The sequence below is a fragment of the Anarrhichthys ocellatus genome, unplaced genomic scaffold (assembly GCF_004355925.1).
Source record: "Anarrhichthys ocellatus isolate YVR2014 unplaced genomic scaffold, GSC_Weel_1.0 scaffold20, whole genome shotgun sequence".
Taxonomy (NCBI): domain Eukaryota; kingdom Metazoa; phylum Chordata; class Actinopteri; order Perciformes; family Anarhichadidae; genus Anarrhichthys; species Anarrhichthys ocellatus.
In genome coordinates, this window is record NW_022280050.1 from 6435938 (window position 1) to 6452849 (window position 16912).

Consider the following 16912-nt stretch of genomic DNA (forward strand, 5'->3'; position numbering starts at 1 on the left):
CAGCAGAACAGAGATTTACAAGACTGAATCGTATTCATTGGAGAGAAAAGCTGAACATTATTAAAGTGTCATGGTTGTTCTGTGCTGATATGTTCTACTTATTGGGGTTTAATGCATTCTAAATTCTGTTGCTGGTCACAATACCTGCGAGTGTTGTTGGAGTGTTGTTCATATTTGTGCTGGTGATCATGTCAGGCATGGGCTGGGGTGGTGCACAGTCACATACGAGGCACGCTGATAACAAAGTGATAGAAGTGGGAGGGATTGTTTACCACATTACTACGATATCCTCACAGTTCACACTGGAAGCAAAAAGCACATTCAATAGCACCACTTATGGAGAGATGATGCGTTTAGTGTTGCTGTTCATTGCTTACTTTAAATAACTAACTTAACTTAGGAGGAACTCCAGATATCGTGGTTCTCCAGATAATGACATGCAGAAAGTTGTGTTCCTTCTTCTTTTTTTTTTTTTTTTTTTTTACAGTGTTTAGTTTATGATTTTGTAACTGCAGAAGCTTTTTTTTTTTCTACTCAGTTTAATAGAGAATGATCTGCGGAGGGACGAACATTGGACACACGCTGCGTTGCTTACGTGGCAGTTTTCTGTGGACGTCTTAAAGATAAGTGTTAGTCGTGACTGATTGTGCTCTTCCTTTCCTTTCAACTTGGGCTTTGACAACTCAGGTGACAGAACATCCTCTGTATGATCAAGTGATTATAATGTGCTGTGATACAGACCTCATAACTACTGTACTTGGCAACCTGGTATTTATTCAGTGCCATCAAGGTTACCCAATCAAACAAATGTTGTTTCTGTTAAATGGTCTCCATTAGAGAAAGTACCTCTGTTGAGATCTCCCGATGGGCTGACTGGCTCAATCAGAGTCTGGTTTTCTGCTTCAATCTCAGTCACTAGATCCTCTGCAGAGTTTCCCTCTTGGCTTTGGTCACTGTGGGACCAGCTTCCTCTACTGAGACACACAAGAGAGCTCCCACCCAGCAGTATACTGAAGGCAACTACAACTGTAGTGCAGATGATCTGTCAAAGAACACACACATGCAGACTTTTAGGTCATTCGTTGGGGGTTCAATAGCAGTTCCTAAATGGCAGAAAAAGTAATGATTTCCACTCATGTTACCTGTGGTTTGCCGTAAAAGAATGCCGAGTCAATAGTGTCTGACATTTTTACCCCAGAAATGAGCAACACAGCAGTTACTGAGGCTGGAACCCTGTTAATTAAAGACAAAAAAAAAGTATTAAGATGTAAAAGGTAAACCATCTTAACGACACTGAACTGCAGATTAAATGTGCAGGAATTGAAAAGGTTTGTTTGATCATTTCCATTGAAGTGAGGCATCATCACCCCTGTAAAAAATCCTCCCCAACATGTGAACTATAATTTAGGGCAGTTATTCTGATTGAGGCTCTATTGTTTTAAAAGACCAGACAAACTAGTTAGTTTCATTTCCGAGGTATGTCTTCCTTAATGACTCACCCCCAGCCAGCTATGACGAACAAGCCCGGTGAAACTTTCACATCCTCAAACCTTTTTATGAGCACAAGAGAAAGTGCTATTAAACCTAAAACACCAAAACAAGCATTAAACAATTAGCAGTCAAACTTCAGATTCCAGAGCTCACCAAGATAAACGAACGTGGGGTTAATGTGGCTGGATGGTTGTGTGCATACCTGGCCAAACAAAGGTACTGTAGAGGGAGGTACATAACAACGAGAATGTCAGGATTTGCCCGACGAAGTTGTCTTCTTTCACCACAAAGTTCCACAGGATCATCCCGATACAAGTAAGAAACTAGAGAACAGACACATGATGTGAAGTTAAACTTACTGGTAGATGTCTTGTCAATTCAATTAACGGATAATCAAATCAATTTAGTGAGTATGTGCAAGTGTGCTCACCTGTGCAAAGAAAAGGTTGACTGTAAACATGTGAGGAAGCCTCTTGAATTTCTTGCTTAAAAACATGACAGTAATTGTCCACACCTGGAAGAGAAAAATATATATTTAAATTCATAAAAACCTTTGCAGAGATGCTAAATACAACTATTATTAAACAGTGTTGGCAAGTTATCTATTTAAAAGCAAAGGAACAAGAAACACTAAAGATTTACAGCAATAAGTTGCAGGTTCCTTAAAGGATACACTGAAAGTCGAAATTAAAGAGGAAGTAGGTCCATAATTCAGTAAAGCATCTGTTTGGCCACACATCCTCTGAATGACGGTGGTTAAAAACATCCAACAAGAGGCCATATTGTTTTGTATTTTCAAAAAGATGGTGCGTGTAATATCAATGGTGAATTGTGCCATGTTATGGAACTAACTAACTGAAATCATGAAAGGGCAAACTGCCTTCAGTTAAGAAGTGGAGCATGCTAGAACAAATTTCATTCACTTTGACCTCAGTTTCCACACACCGAGAAAAAATAATGAACAAAAGAACCAGCTGTTAAAAAGTCAGCTGTAAAATATTAGCCAACAAGAAGTTCACACATGTCACACTAAAGCGCACGACTCACCAGTGCAACCAGGGAAACTATGCTGATGTTAAAGCTGACATTCTGCAGTGAATTCATCAATAGCTGAGGATCCATCCAACGCATTGTAAGTAACCAGGCAGAAACAAACATGATTGGAGCCGAGAGAAAAGTGCTGATCATCATCCCAGAGGTGACCTGTTAGGAAGCACAAATCAAAATCACGGAGGTAAAATACAAAGAAATGAACAGCTCAGAACCTGTATGGCACATAAGAGGTTGGCAGGTAGATGTATAGAACTCACAACTTCCAGCTCTGCGTTATAATAGACAGCATAGATGGCCACGCTTGGTGCGGTGGGAAACACTCCATAAAGAAAAGCGTAATTGGAGAGGCTCGAGTGGTTCATAGCGCCGGTGTTGCTGTTGTCCAACAGATCCACCATTTCCTTACAAATCAGCGGCATCAGCAACCTGAAACTCAAATCCAAAGACGGGTGTCATGAACCATTGTTTGAGGGTTTAGTTAACACTACACTGAAAAATGCAGTTCTACTAAATTATTTACAGAGCTATTATCATGCTACACTCTCCTAAGACCTCTTTGCATGTCACTTGGTAAAAGGCTTTGTGGTGCGGGAGATGTCTGAGTCACCCAAACCATCAGCACAAAACAACATGTTGGGAGCCCTTTACAGACCTGCTGACTCTGCACACTCCTAAGAGCATGTCTCATTAGAAAGAGGTCATCTGATAACACTAAATCATCTCTTGCACAAACATCAGGAGCAGTGAAGTTGTTGGGTTTTTTTTTCCCACTCACAGTTTTGCTGTAGTGAGTAATATCAGTGTCACGACTGTGGATCTGGTTAATTTCCCCAACTGTCCCACCATGGTGAGACCCAAGTAGAACAGAGCTGCTCCCCCGAAAGAGTTGGCCAAGCCATCCACAAATTCAGCCATGAAGGGAGGAACCGTCTGGTGGAGGGCAAAGTGGGCGATGATGCCGATGATAACCATGAACACTATAGGGTTCTTCAGGACCTGTAAGACTACAAGTCCCACGATCAAGAGTTTTCTCTGCTGGCGATACGCCCCATTCTTCCACTTCTGGATCTCGCAGAAGGCAAAGCCGATGGGATTTAGAAGCATCAGGGACACGGGTGCAACCAGGTAGATGTACTGGAGGTACTCTGGGTATGTACTCTGGTACAGGGCCTCAACTGTGGATGAAGACAAAATGGAACAAATATTCAGTGAAAGCAAACAAAGGATATGTTTCGGAAATGTCACCACTAACATATCAAATGGGGGAGAAAGGCTTAGGAGCAAGTTGATGCTGCTAGAAATTCTGCTTCACTTGAATGAAGAACTGCGGGAATTACCATCCACTCCATTTTAAATTTGCATAATTGTCAGTTATTCGATCAAGCTTAAATGGGTGCTTTATTAATTTGATAACAGCCTGAGACGACTATTAAAACATGCAAACAGACCATTAAAGCACAGGGTTTTTTAATCATTGGGCCAGTTTTGGTAGATTAAATGTAAACTTTTCCAAATAAACTAAAGGTAGCTGTGCATACACATGATCAAAGATGTGTTTTCTGCAAGTATGCAAGTACAGGATGATGAAAAGGTCACAACCTCTGTATTTGTTTTGTATGAATGTCAATAAGGGAGGGCCTTGGAAGCCATCTCATTGTTTGCTGAGGTAGTTTACATTGCAACATAAAGATAATTATAGGTTTGGTTTGAAGGATGGGCAAACATGCATGTTTACATTTGCAGCAGTGAATAAAAGGCACTGTGGGTGGTAGGCTTAAAGTCATCATACTTACCAATGGGATAGCCCAAGGCAAAGTCATTGCTTTGGGTGGCAAATATCGAGAAGAGCCCAGCTTTACTGTAGCGGCCCTCGGGACTGGCAACTATTAGCGTGAGCACGCACACGATGACAAACACAGCCACTTTGGCAATGAGGATGCTCCACAGGAACGGCCAGATGACATTCCCAAAGTCCAACAGCACCATGTTCTTGAACAGCAGCGCTGGGAGAGCAAACTTGGACACAAAATTCCCCAAACCTTTGGCCTGGGTGGACGTGATGATGTTCGCCCTCCCTGCGATGTACCCACACAATATGATCCCAAAGCACTCCAGCAGAGCCGGTAAGAGTTTGTCAATGGACATGCTGGATGAGAGCGCAGAGGAGTCCCCGTCGTCCCCCTCCTCGTGTGAACAATGGAAGTTGTTGGCTCTTTCCGGTGCCTCCATTATGCCGACGCTCCCTCGAGGGTGACCTGTCACGCCTGGTTTGAAGTCATGTCAATGTCCGCGGTACTGAAAGAGGGAAATGAGCTACAGTTAAATCAGGAGCCGTTACAGCTGTCGAACAGGTCGGTGCAAAGATGACCACACAACTGCGTTAGTTAACCGAAACAACATCATATCCGTATGTTAAAACTGTTACCATATCCAACGAGCGTTTCAATGTCAGTGTGGGCATTACAGTTACTCACCTGCTTTGTGTTGTCCCCCCTCAAGTAACGCTGCTGTAACGGTCACATGGACACAGGAGGAGCGGTTAGCCAGCTAAGCTAAAGTGGTGAACCGAGAGTAGCTAAGGGTGTCGTCGAAAATGTGGTGTTAAAAAGCTTGTAAATCCACTGTTAGGAAACTGTTTACATAATTCTTCACTAGCCAACATTTGCTGCTCAAACTGCGTACGTTACATAGGTATTAACAGTAGTTCAGTTCCCACCCAGCAACTTTTATAATCTCCGATTGTCAACAACGGTTTAACCAATCACATTAGCCAGACAGTGGGAGGGGGCGGAGCTTATACCCTCATCTCTGCTGCCTTAAAGAAACAATATTCAATATATCTATATATTAATATATAATGCTGTTTGCATTATACACCATCTGCTGTTTGCATATGATGTGGTCCTGTTAGCCTCCTCGGATCGTGACCTCCAGCATTCACTGGGGCGGTTTGCAGCCGAGTGTGAAGCGGCGGGGATGAGAGTTAGTACCTCCAAATCTGAGGCCATGGTTCTCTGCCGGAAACCGGTGGATTGCTCCCTCCAGGTGGGGACGGAGTGCCTACCTCAAGCGAAGGAGTTCAAGTATCTCGGGGTCTTGTTCACGAGTGAGGGTAAGATGGAGCGGGAGATCGACAGACGGATCGGTGCGGCTGCAGCAGTAAAGCAGGCGCTGCACCGGACCGTCTTGGTGAAGAGGGAGCTGAGCCGGAAGGCAAAGCTCTCAATTTACCACTCGGTCTACGTTCCTACCCTCACCTATGGTCACGAACTCTGGGTCGTGACCGAAAGGACAAGGTCGCGGTTACAAGCGGCCGAAATGGGCTTCCTCCGTAGGGTGGCCGGGCTCAGCCTTAGAGATAGGGTAAGGAGCTCGGTCATCAGGAGGGAGCTTGGAGTCGAGCCGCTACTCCTTCACGTCGAAAGGAGTCAGCTGAGGTGGTTCGGGCATCTAATTAGGATGCCTCCCACTGGAGGTTTTCCAGGCACGTCCAACTGGGAAGAGACCCCGGGGAAGACCCAGAACACGCTGGAGGGATTACATCTCCCAGCTGGCCTGGGAACGCCTCGGGATCCCCCAGAATGAGCTGGAACATGTTGCCGGTGAGAGGGAGGTCTGGGTCAGCCTGCTTGGCCTGCTGCCACCGCGACCCGACCCCGGATAAGCGGAGGAAAATGGATGGATGGATGGATTAATATATATATATACATATATATATGTAAAAATATGCATTTTTATTAACAAGCTGGAAGCTGTTGCACACTTGGTCTTGATTGCCTCTCATCACATACAAATATACAGTATAGTAATCAAACTGAATTAAACTGGGCAGTCAATTTTGGGTAAAGAAATAACTAAATTTGTATTTTATTGCTAATCAACTTTTCAAAAAGAAACATTTTTCAATTTGAATGTATTTGGCTTTTATATCTATCCATAGAATCCTCATCCAGACTACTAGCAAAAAACATTTATGCTCATTGTATTGTGAAGAGTTGCTTGGAAAGTTGTTGTTGTAAGTTGTTTATTTGACTAATGTTACATACTATTATTGTAGTGTATGTGTATTGTAGTTTTATATACATATGTTTTATTATCACTTATTTGTTTTACTAAACGCTTGCACAAAAAGAAGCAAGTTAAATCAGTTAAATCTGCAGTATTCAATATCTGTATTAAAAATGGATGACATGAATGTGACATTAATGTGGGATCATTTTTCGGGATATGTTCACAGAGAACTATAACTAAGTCTGCACTGTGCTTCATCTTTAATCTTAATAATTCACTGTTGTAGTTTTGCGGCCTGCAACTTTAACTGTTTTGCATCTGTCACTTTGCTCTCATAAACATCTCATAAACATCTATGTTTATGAGAGCAAAGTGACAGATCCAAAACAGTTCAAGGCTGTGTGAATATAAACATATGTGGAGCTAATAACTCAAGAGAACAGAATTTGCATCTGTATTTGAATGTGAAATGGAGAAAAATAAACACATCTAAAGAGTGCAGTGGAAAATCGTGGAGAATGCTCCATGAATAAAGGCATAATTAGAGAGGCATAAGTGCTTCAGAAAGCTCGTGTTTCTATTGGCCAACAAAGCCTGCATGTCCTGTGTGATGGCTAACCACTCAGTGTTTTGGCCCTTTTTGTATTAACAAAGTTAATAATCAATGTCAGACATGGCCAGTAGGGGTCCTCTCAGGTTGAGTAATATTAGGTGTGGGTCTTAATCAAGTGCATGATACTGTCAACTTATATAGGGGGCTGAATGGGGATATAATCAGTGGACTAATCAGTGATTAACCATTCAATGGTTAATCAGTGAATGATCACTGTTGTCCAGATGTCCGAGTGATGAGTTCCTCCTATCCCACCATGTGCTCAAGCCTTTATAAGTCGTACACAACCAACACTCTAGGTTCTTCCTCCTTCAGACCGCATTGCATTCTGAATGACGATTGAACCTTCTCTACACAGAGAATAAAGACTTTAAAGACAAACTTCTTTCCTCAATGTTTCTTAATTTCAGTATCATAGGACTCACTCGGTATTGAATAATTTTTTCCACCAGACCTGATAAATCAGGGGCAAGTGCAAAAGCAATATCAGGGAAAAGTCCAAACTCCATATCAGAGTTAATGTGTAGCTTTATTGTACTTATCACCTTAAAAACTGACAAAAAACCCTTTTATTCAGTTGTTCCCTATAAACATGTCAAGGAAGTTTTCTTTTGAATGAATTCAACATTTCAATTACACACATATATTCCTTAAAAAAGCAGAAAAACAACAGTTTTGTCATAAAATATGCTGAGGACACTGTAAACACCATGCTCTTTTACAATCCCAAATAGGACCGATACTCTAAAGAGCAAACAGAGATTTTCACATGCAGCGTGAATGCTGCTGGGCAACATGCCGTAGATTAAAAAACAAAGGTCGGAAGTTTCACATTGAGCAACAAATCTGATACGGTGCAAGCCTTTAGAGCATGCTCAGCTCAATGAGACGGCCTGCGAACACGCCTAATGTGCCGATCAGACACACAGCCATGAACACACACAGCAGAATATGATCCAACACCATGGCCACAAACTTCCACTCTTCAGCCGCCTGAAAAGAGAAAAAAGGGACGTGTCACTTACACAAAAGCAAAAATCCTGAAAGAACCATATTAGTGACTCTTTCTGTGTGAGAGAGATTACATTGTTGGATTCCTCATCTGATTTCATGGTTTCTGCGATGTACTTGACTCCTTCAATGGCACTGCGGACGTCAGGGTTCTTGGTGATGGGTGACTGGTAGGTAACAGAAGAGGTCTGGTTGCCAGAGATGTCTGAGATGTCAAAATCAGCACCATAGATACTAGATTTGGTCTGCTTTTCTTTTCCTGGGCGTTTCATTGTTGAGAAGAACATGATGTTGGGAATGGTTTCAATAAAGACCTGTCATAGAAAGACAAAAGATATGCACAATGTCAAGGGACATACAACATCTACTACCACTAGATGGCACAATAACACAGAGAGAAAAAATCATTAAGGATTCTTCTCCAAAGCTTGGGAATAGGACCAATGGATTTCTATTCAATTAATGCTGTTGTGCTCACCGTGCGGACCCAGTCCGGCATTGTGTGAGTGCTCGGGGAGCGGTGGTGGGTGTTGATGACAATGACAGTGATGATGATGGAGGCAATGACGAAGACCATGGTGAAGAGCATGTACTTCCCAATGAGCGGTACAGCACTGGAGGTAGAGGGGATCAGCTCAACAATGACCAGCAGGAACACAGTCAGAGACAGCAAGACAGATATGCTGAGAGTCATCTTCTCACCTATGAGACACAACATAACATCCTCACTAGCATTTTAATTAGTCTTAAACTGAGAGGACGTCATGCAATATGCAGTTCTAAGAAATATTCTATCAACATTTAGACCGGTGTTTCACAGTGAGGAGGTCAGGACACGATTAGAAGGGCAGGATTAAGCTGAAGGGTCCAGATGAGTAACATTTGACAAAACAATCTCACCTTAAGGGTCTTTTAGTAGCATTTGCGATATGTGATATGATAAAAAGCTTTAAAACAGCTACTGAAATTACCTGATGTGTGATTGTTTTTCCAACGCTGTTTATAAGGTCACAGATTAACAATTGAAAAAATTGCATAACAATATCTTATCAATAATGTTTGCTTTTTCTTCTTGTCAATTTCTGGATAATATTACTTTAAGACTCTAAAAATCCTTCAAAAATAAATAGTTCTTCAGTTGAACTTGTGACAAATACGAAAGCAAGGACGATGGTTCACGAATCATCATTGCTTAATTGTGATGGGTTAACTTCAGACCACAACATCCGTCCCAAAATGTTTCTAATAGAATATAGTTTTAGTTGAAGAGGACATGATGTTTTTTCAGTGAGAAATGGAATATACAATAACGCATTCTGTGTTGTTTAAACACATCCTATACTTTAAAAGAAACATTGAAATAAATAACTCTGAACTAGGTGTGGGAATTGTGGAGCTGCCACTTTAAACAGCTTGTTAGCTCATGATACCCATAACATGCAATCTTAATACAGTGCCACAGGGGAGGGCTGTTGCTATGAGTAAATACTTTCCTTCCCTTCCCACCCAATCAGGATAGTTACACAACTACACAAAAACTGCAATGATCAACCAAACCAGCAAATCACATTCTAAAGAGTGTGAGCAATTTTGTCGTTGTTGTTTCTTTCACCCAACAATAGCACAAGTAAACAGATTCTGACACCATTTCACGAGTAAAATGCAAGACATGTTTTTGTTGTTCAGTACGAGCAGTAATCCCAGAGAGAGAGCATCTTTTGGCACCAGGTCCTCCTCCACACTTTCCTGTCAGCAGTCGTATCAGAAACTGAGATCAAGTGATCTATTATACATTAAAGCAAAGGCCTGCTTTCAGACTTGACAACACAGAGGGACCCTGGGTAATGAGGCAGACCTATACACTGGGAACATATCCAGATGTGCACACATGCGGTGCAGTTCCTGCGGCAGCTGATGGCTCAGAATAAGGGACAAGGTTTTGTCATGTTGGTTATCATATCATATCATATCTGTGTTTTCATCACATATCATGAAAGAGGACAATTTAAAAAAGTGTAGAATTTTTACAGAACGTTCTTAACAATTTGCACATATTTTTTTTGCATACCCCTTATAATAAATATTCAGTGTGCATCTAAGTGCATCAGTTGAGCGTGTCATAGTGCATCACTACTACTGTACTTGACCCTACATTTCAGATGTGAATGACATTTACTGTCCTCCGTGTTCAAGAACTAGTTTTAGATTTTGGGAAATAAGTTGCTTTCCTACTGAGAGTTAGATAAGAAAATACATCTTCCATGTCTGTGGGCTGAACATGAAACTACAACGAAGAAACTGTTAGCTTAGCTAATTACTTAGCTTTGTTGAATACTCAACTCTGATTGGTCAATTAACTGCATTCTACAGTCTGCTATTTTTTTCATAGCGGACTGATATGACTTACACAGTGAGTGGACTATTCTGTTTCAGTCGAAGCAATAAAGTTCTTAAATCAATAAAATCATTTTAAAATCAATTTCTTATATAAATTGAATTGCAACAAGAGGAAAAAGGCAGCGTGTGGGTCTTTACTGGAGTATTAACCCTGACATGGAGATGTCAGATTAAACAAAAAGGATTTAGCATGTTATATAGTGAATAACAGTTGGACCAAGCAAGGCTATTGTTTCCCCCGTTTCCAGTCTTTGTGCTAAGCTACAATAACCATCTCCTGGGTTAAGCTTCATATTTGTCATAGAGATATGAGAGTGGTATCAATCTTGGGACAATGTATAGTGCTATAATGCCAGAGATATTGCTTTTAACTATACATATATATGTATGTCTATATGTATATATTTTTGTCTTAATGTCATTTTGCTGTTAACTAATACTTCAGGTTAGATTCCTGTGAAAATCAACGATGTGGAATCCGTGTCAACATACCAGAGTCTGTAGGAAGATAGAAGACAAGACCAGTCAGGAAGGAGAAGAGCATGCAGGGGATGATGACGTTGACGATGAAATACAGCGGGAGCCGCAGCATGAGGAAGTGGTAGGTGATGTCCAGGTAAGGTGTGTCTGGGCAGCAAGCGTAGTACACCCAGTGCTTCCAGCTGCGGAAATCCTTCATTACCCACTCCCCACTTTCCATAAAGTTACTCAGATCAGGGCGGTCACTGTCCTGGTGAAGAGAGGCAATAAACAGGGTGAGTAAAGGATGATTTAGAGTTGATGAGAAGATCAATACCACTCTTTGATGGTATGGTATGAATCTACAGACAGGAGACAACTTTTTGTAGGTATACGTACGACCAATGAAGGAGAGCAGCCTGAATCAACGTGTTACATCTCTTTTGTTAGAACTGTACAGAAACTGTACCTGTTTGTGTGTTTTTATGGGACTACAAAAAAGTCACTGCTGCTGGCCAAGAAATGGTCTGACACAAAAGACCTCATAAAACTGTAATATGTAGTTCTCCCCCTTTCAGTTTCTGTGCTCATGAAACAAACTAGATGTACTGTGCTACATAGTGAGATTTAGAGGTGCTGGCAGGCAGATTTTTACCTTTGGACAGAGCCAGACTAGCTATTTCTTCTTAATGCATATGCTAAACTAAGCTAACTGGCTGCTGTCTATAACCTTATATTATACGCATGTAGACATATGGGAGTGGTATTGATGTTCTCATCTGACTCTTTGGAAGAAAGCAAAGAAGCACATTTCGCAAAATATTGAACTATTCCTCTTAAGAAATGGCCTGAATGAAATTACAGGATTGACGACGACCAAGTTTCCATCGTAGGTCCAGGTACCCAGCTTCATGCTGCAGTTCTGGAGGTCAAAGGGGAAATGCAGCACGATGATTTCACAGTAGCTCTTGAAGATGGCAGGCGGGTTCCATGTGATCATTCCTGTGTGCTCCAGCAGCACTTTGGTCTCGTGAACGATGGCAAAGTCTCCGTCAGCACTGCCGGCACAGAAAACCCCAGGCAGCATCAACATGGGAGATAATAAGTTAAATATTAACACAAGGGGACATCGGTGCCTGAGGTGGGGTCAGAGCTGGTCTCGCACCCCAGCCAACCAGCGCTCAGCTTGGCACAAGTTGTGGCAGCGGAGCTGGTTGTCGTGGGGGAAAAAGCAGCATGTTAGACGCAGCATATGGTGAGAGGGGGAGTCAATGCAGAGTCCAGATTTAGCCTAATGAAATCTGAGCTTTCACATGCTGCATACTGGAGTATAGGAAAGTTTTGAAATTGTTAATTGTTTCTAGAGGTATGGATGCTTCCAGTCATGTAAAGCTTATTGTACTGAAGAAAAAACAGGTTTCATAGAAAAGAGATGTGGCATGCATCAAATATAGCCTGCAACATAACCTACTTGTTGTAGAGAACCAGATCAGGCCGCCAAATGTCAGTGGAGGGAACTCTGATCTTTTTGATTCCACTGTAATCCTCCGGGTTCCACTGCAAGTTCACATCTTTCCATTGCTGAAAAACAAACAAACGGAAAAGGACACGCAGAACAATGGACAGCGCTTCTGTTATGATATCCATTATTAATGTTTTATTTTCTGAGAAAAAGCAAATATGAGCAAATATGTAATACTACATTTTCACAGTGGAGACACATTTTGTTCAGAAAAATATTTTAAAGGAAAATTACATTTTCTACATAAAGGGTTCCATTAATTGCTACATAATTTTATTTCCTATATTTCTTCAGTGATAGCTGATAGCTAAAGAATCATTCTTACTCATTTTCATTGATACATTATTGAAATTATTATCCGTAAATATGATGGTGTGTCTGAAGTCTCTTCTTCTTTCATAATATCTCATCAACATAAATAAACAAAAACATGTATCAAACCTGTTTCAGTCGCACATTGCTGCTGACGATCTGGTTGACCTCGTCCTGTGAATCCAGATAAATGTGTTTCGACAGTTGATGACAGTACATCTTAATACAGATGGTGATGTGATGTGTTACATGAGCCCTCACCACACTGATGAGCTGGATGAGCTGAAGGCCCACAGTAACAACCACCGGGTCCTTGAAGTGATTGACAGGACGGACCACCTTATTGTAACCAGTGAAGAGGGTTTTAACCAGACGTGTTTCATCAAAAGAGGCCCACGCAGCACCTAAAAAACACACTGTATACGCTCATTGTTGCTTACAGTTACTCTATTTAAGGCAATGCAATATTTCTTTACTCCTCAAGCTACAACTTGTGTGTGATGAAACATTATCATGCTGTGCCAAAGTAGAATGTCGCTTTAACAACATCTGATACTTGAGGTGACTTAATTTAATATGAGTTGAAAATAGATGTGACAAGTGTCATACTATGCTGTAAAGTCAATACATGTGCATGGACTCGGTTGTAAACTGAAACTGACCCACTTACTTGTGTACAGTGTGCATGGAGAAAAGCTCCAAAACGTTGGGCTTTAAATACATTTTGGTGATTTAAAAAAGTTAAATGTTTGTTTACTTACTTAAATGGAGTTCCAAGATATTTAGGAGAGATAAAATGCAATAGCACCCCAGTGAGGTTGTTAAAAGAGATGTTCTTATGCTCTTTCCACTGCATATCTGTCACAAGCCAGAGAGCGAGATCCCATTTCATTTTGCAGCTGACCTTGAAACGAAGGTCATTTTACAGCAACATGTTGTTTGAATGGTTGAATGATTCTCCAGACATTCAACTCAGTAAACTAACAAATCACATCAATATAATTATGCAGGTGACTTCATGAAGTGGCAGACAGACAGAAGGTTGAAAGGCAAAATGTAAACAGCACACATGCCCTTGTCAATCAAATAGCTGGTTTGCACAGAATTTAAATTTTCTCATTAGTTTTGTTGCTTTCACTAAAATAAGAGTCTCAATAAACACAATAAATGCAAACAGAGTTAACTGATTGTTTTTGTAGACTTTATAGACTTTTTATACTTTAAACACTCAAAGTAATTCAAGCAAAGTAGACAGACATATATTTCCACAGGTAACCAACAGACATTTTCTTCAGTTTTAAATAAGTTCTTACCTGCTAGAATGACCAGATGAAAAATTGAAAATACAGTATTCATTCTTGCCAATAAATGCAGGCATCCAAAACCAAGATCCAACTTCCGCACGCTGCCCGTTGACCACTTGAGAATTGGAAAGGTTTGACCCACCTAAAACATTCTTTCAGCACTGGCCAATGACTTGCTGTACAAGCTCCAAGCTCTCCACTGGCAGCCTTGTTGTTATTGTCTGACAGCGGATGTGAGTGACTGGCTGCCAATGCTTGTCATTTGAGAGGGCCACATTCTTTGTCATCTGTTATAAGATCAACATGCCGGAGTAATCCACCACTGAAATATCCCATAGTGAACTCGGCCACACACAACCTCGAGATGAGAGGCAGCACATGCTTGCGGTTTCTTTTTCTTGTAACAGTGATGTCCTATCCTTCTGTTTTCAAATCTGTTTACACAGATCCATAATGTTTAGCCCCTTGAAACACTGAGTAATGATTTCATATGTTTAGTCCGTATCTGTTTGTGCCAAAGAAAGCTCTCTCTGATGGACCATTTCATTTTGTTGACATATGTCATATTTGGTATAATTGTAAAGCTTTGGATTTCAACTAGAATTAAAAAATAAAGCTCTGTCAAGTTCATTTTTGACATTGCAAACATGACAATATGATCCTTCCACAAGGGCCATTTAGTAGCAGTTAAATTGTCGCATATGATCAATATTCCATCTGCTGAGGAAGATCATGTGATGAATTTTGAAAGTCAAATTAAATGTCAAGCAGTGATTGCTTCTCAGATGCTTTGTGGTGATATTTAAAGTGCAAAAACCTAAACACGGGGACAAGCTGAACGTCAAGCTTCAAACAACACAAACACTGTGGTTACGTCAGATATTATATCTGTCAATAAATAAAAATAAATCAAGAATTTCTTGAAATTGTATGGAATTTCAGAAAAAACATTATATGAAATGGATGATTTATGTATATATATATATATATATCATATATATTTATAAAAGGCTCCCTTGTACGTTACCGCTAAACCTTGAAATTATACTTTGAAAATACATAATAAACTTAATAAGAGTTTTAGTGAAGTTGAATGATTAGTCTGTGATTTGAGTTGTATTATTATTCATTATTTATTTTTGTGTGATAATATGTAATACACTACATGGTTAGTCTGACAAATGTATATCTGCGTACAACATTATAATGTGTTATAAACCATTTAAATGTCAATATGCTCCTCATTGTTTAGTGATTTAGTTAATCGTCGTTCAATGAAAGGCAGCGTCTCTCATGTCCAGTTGCCCCACAATTTATGATATTATAATCTCAGATGATTCAGATGTTCAAACAGCCTTGTGTGTTTCCTGGGGGGCCAGGTGTTACACCCATGTTTCCCTCCTCTGCTCTGCACTACCCCACCCTGTCGGCCCGTGAAGGGTCAGGCAACTCAATTTCCTCACACCCCAAATCCGTTCAATCAGCCAGTCACTCAACCGCCCGCCTCGTTCATCTTACTTAAGGACAAATGACCATTTTGGCAATGTCTGAATTATGAGAGATTTGTCTCAACCCACCCCCTCTCTATCTCCTATCACTCAAGCAACCTGAACTTACACCATGTAAGCACCGCTTTGCCTTTCTTCAAGTCTGTCATGTAACACGGGACAAGCCAGCATTGTATCTGCTCAGCCAACCTGTAGTCCCAGGCGTTTTGGTTCTCTGTCAACTGTTAATTAAAACACTTTGAATCCCAGTCTCTGGAGGACTGTAAACTGTGTGTATATAACTGCGCTGTGATTAAATGTTCATTGAATCTGAATGAAAGCGTCCATGTAATATCTGCAGGGAGGTGAATGAAAACTGGACAACATACTGGATGTTTATGCCTCGATGAAGATTAAGAGGATTAGAGTTTTCACAGAGAGATTTGAGACAAAGAGATTATGATGTGTGTTGAATGTTTTTTTTTTACATGATATTCCAACATAAATATGGCAACGTTTGACATTGAACAGCATTAGTAACAGTCCTTGGCAGACACTCTTATATTTCCATTATCATAAACCATTATATGGTTTCACTGTTGCTAAGTATGCAAGTCTTATTTTGACGGTGCTGGTTTGTTAAAAGGTAAAATCACCCTTCATATAAATTAGCATTGTATAAGCACAGCAACATTAATTCACCCTTTTATATGATTATTACACTGTTGCGAGTTCTTTATGAAATACAAAAAAATCGTGATTATATCTAACAGAATAAAATGTTTTGATTTCAAATACTTCACATTGGTGAACTGAATATTTCTTTATATTGCTACATTTGAATATTCAGGTCAGCTGGAGGAAAGCATTAGCATCCAGTCAACAGTGAAAAGTCAGTTATCTCATGGATCACAGCCTTTCAAATGGAGTCTCATTACTGTGAATGAGGCAAATCCACCGCACAATGCATTTGGCAGACATTACTCCAACACGGTGTTATCACAGCATCCGACTGAAGGGTAAAAAGCTCGATAGCTTTATTGGTGTGGCTTACCTCCTTTCACAGGCAGTGCCTGATGTAGATGAAGGTATGATATATCTAAAATGGCTGATAATGGCGGGGGAGGATAAACGGTCGGATGAAAATCCAATTTTGCCACACAATCACCAGAGACAAGTCTGAATTTGGCTTACATTAACTCAATGTGATGTGGTCACAACACCCCAGTGATTAAATGTCAAGCAGTGATTG

The 16912-nt window shown here is 40.6% G+C and overlaps 2 protein-coding genes across 2 annotated transcripts in view; both read right to left on the reverse strand.

Moving 5' to 3' along the window:
- gpr155a (G protein-coupled receptor 155a) overlaps window positions 1–5471 on the reverse strand; it is an 8777-nt gene extending 3306 nt beyond the window's left edge. The window contains exons 1-11 of the mRNA XM_031858473.1: window positions 5019–5471; window positions 4338–4839; window positions 3320–3719; window positions 2802–2970; window positions 2539–2694; window positions 1922–2005; window positions 1694–1814; window positions 1500–1584; window positions 1143–1233; window positions 847–1042; window positions 145–234 (exon numbers count right to left, since the gene is read on the reverse strand). Of these exons, the coding sequence (XP_031714333.1) occupies window positions 145–234; window positions 847–1042; window positions 1143–1233; window positions 1500–1584; window positions 1694–1814; window positions 1922–2005; window positions 2539–2694; window positions 2802–2970; window positions 3320–3719; window positions 4338–4773 (1828 nt within the window). The 5' untranslated portion in view covers window positions 4774–4839; window positions 5019–5471. The remainder of the gene's footprint in view (window positions 1–144; window positions 235–846; window positions 1043–1142; window positions 1234–1499; window positions 1585–1693; window positions 1815–1921; window positions 2006–2538; window positions 2695–2801; window positions 2971–3319; window positions 3720–4337; window positions 4840–5018) is intronic.
- Window positions 5472–7753: 2282 nt separating this feature from the next.
- On the reverse strand, window positions 7754–14242 carry LOC116389643 (acetylcholine receptor subunit alpha). The gene is made up of 9 exons (XM_031858514.1): window positions 14183–14242; window positions 13131–13273; window positions 12999–13043; window positions 12507–12616; window positions 11898–12093; window positions 11069–11306; window positions 8658–8881; window positions 8254–8493; window positions 7754–8161 (listed from the first exon to the last, which is right to left on the reverse strand). Exons 1-9 carry the CDS (start codon window positions 14223–14225, stop codon window positions 8033–8035), a joined length of 1368 nt encoding a protein of 455 aa, XP_031714374.1. The 5' UTR covers window positions 14226–14242; the 3' UTR covers window positions 7754–8032.
- Window positions 14243–16912: the final 2670 nt, after the last annotated feature.

Bases quoted from the DNA above. Each gene is read 5' to 3' on its own strand.
- LOC116389643 (XM_031858514.1), bottom strand. From the start codon at position 14,225: ATGAATACTGTATTTTCAATTTTTCATCTGGTCATTCTAGCAG. The intron at 12,094-12,506 runs GTAGGTTATGTT...CTGTGCCGGCAG, and splicing joins GATCTGGTTCTCTACAACAA to TGCTGACGGAGACTTTGCCA. The intron at 11,307-11,897 runs GTAATTTCATTC...TCTCTTCACCAG, and splicing joins ACTTGGTCGTCGTCAATCCT to GACAGTGACCGCCCTGATCT.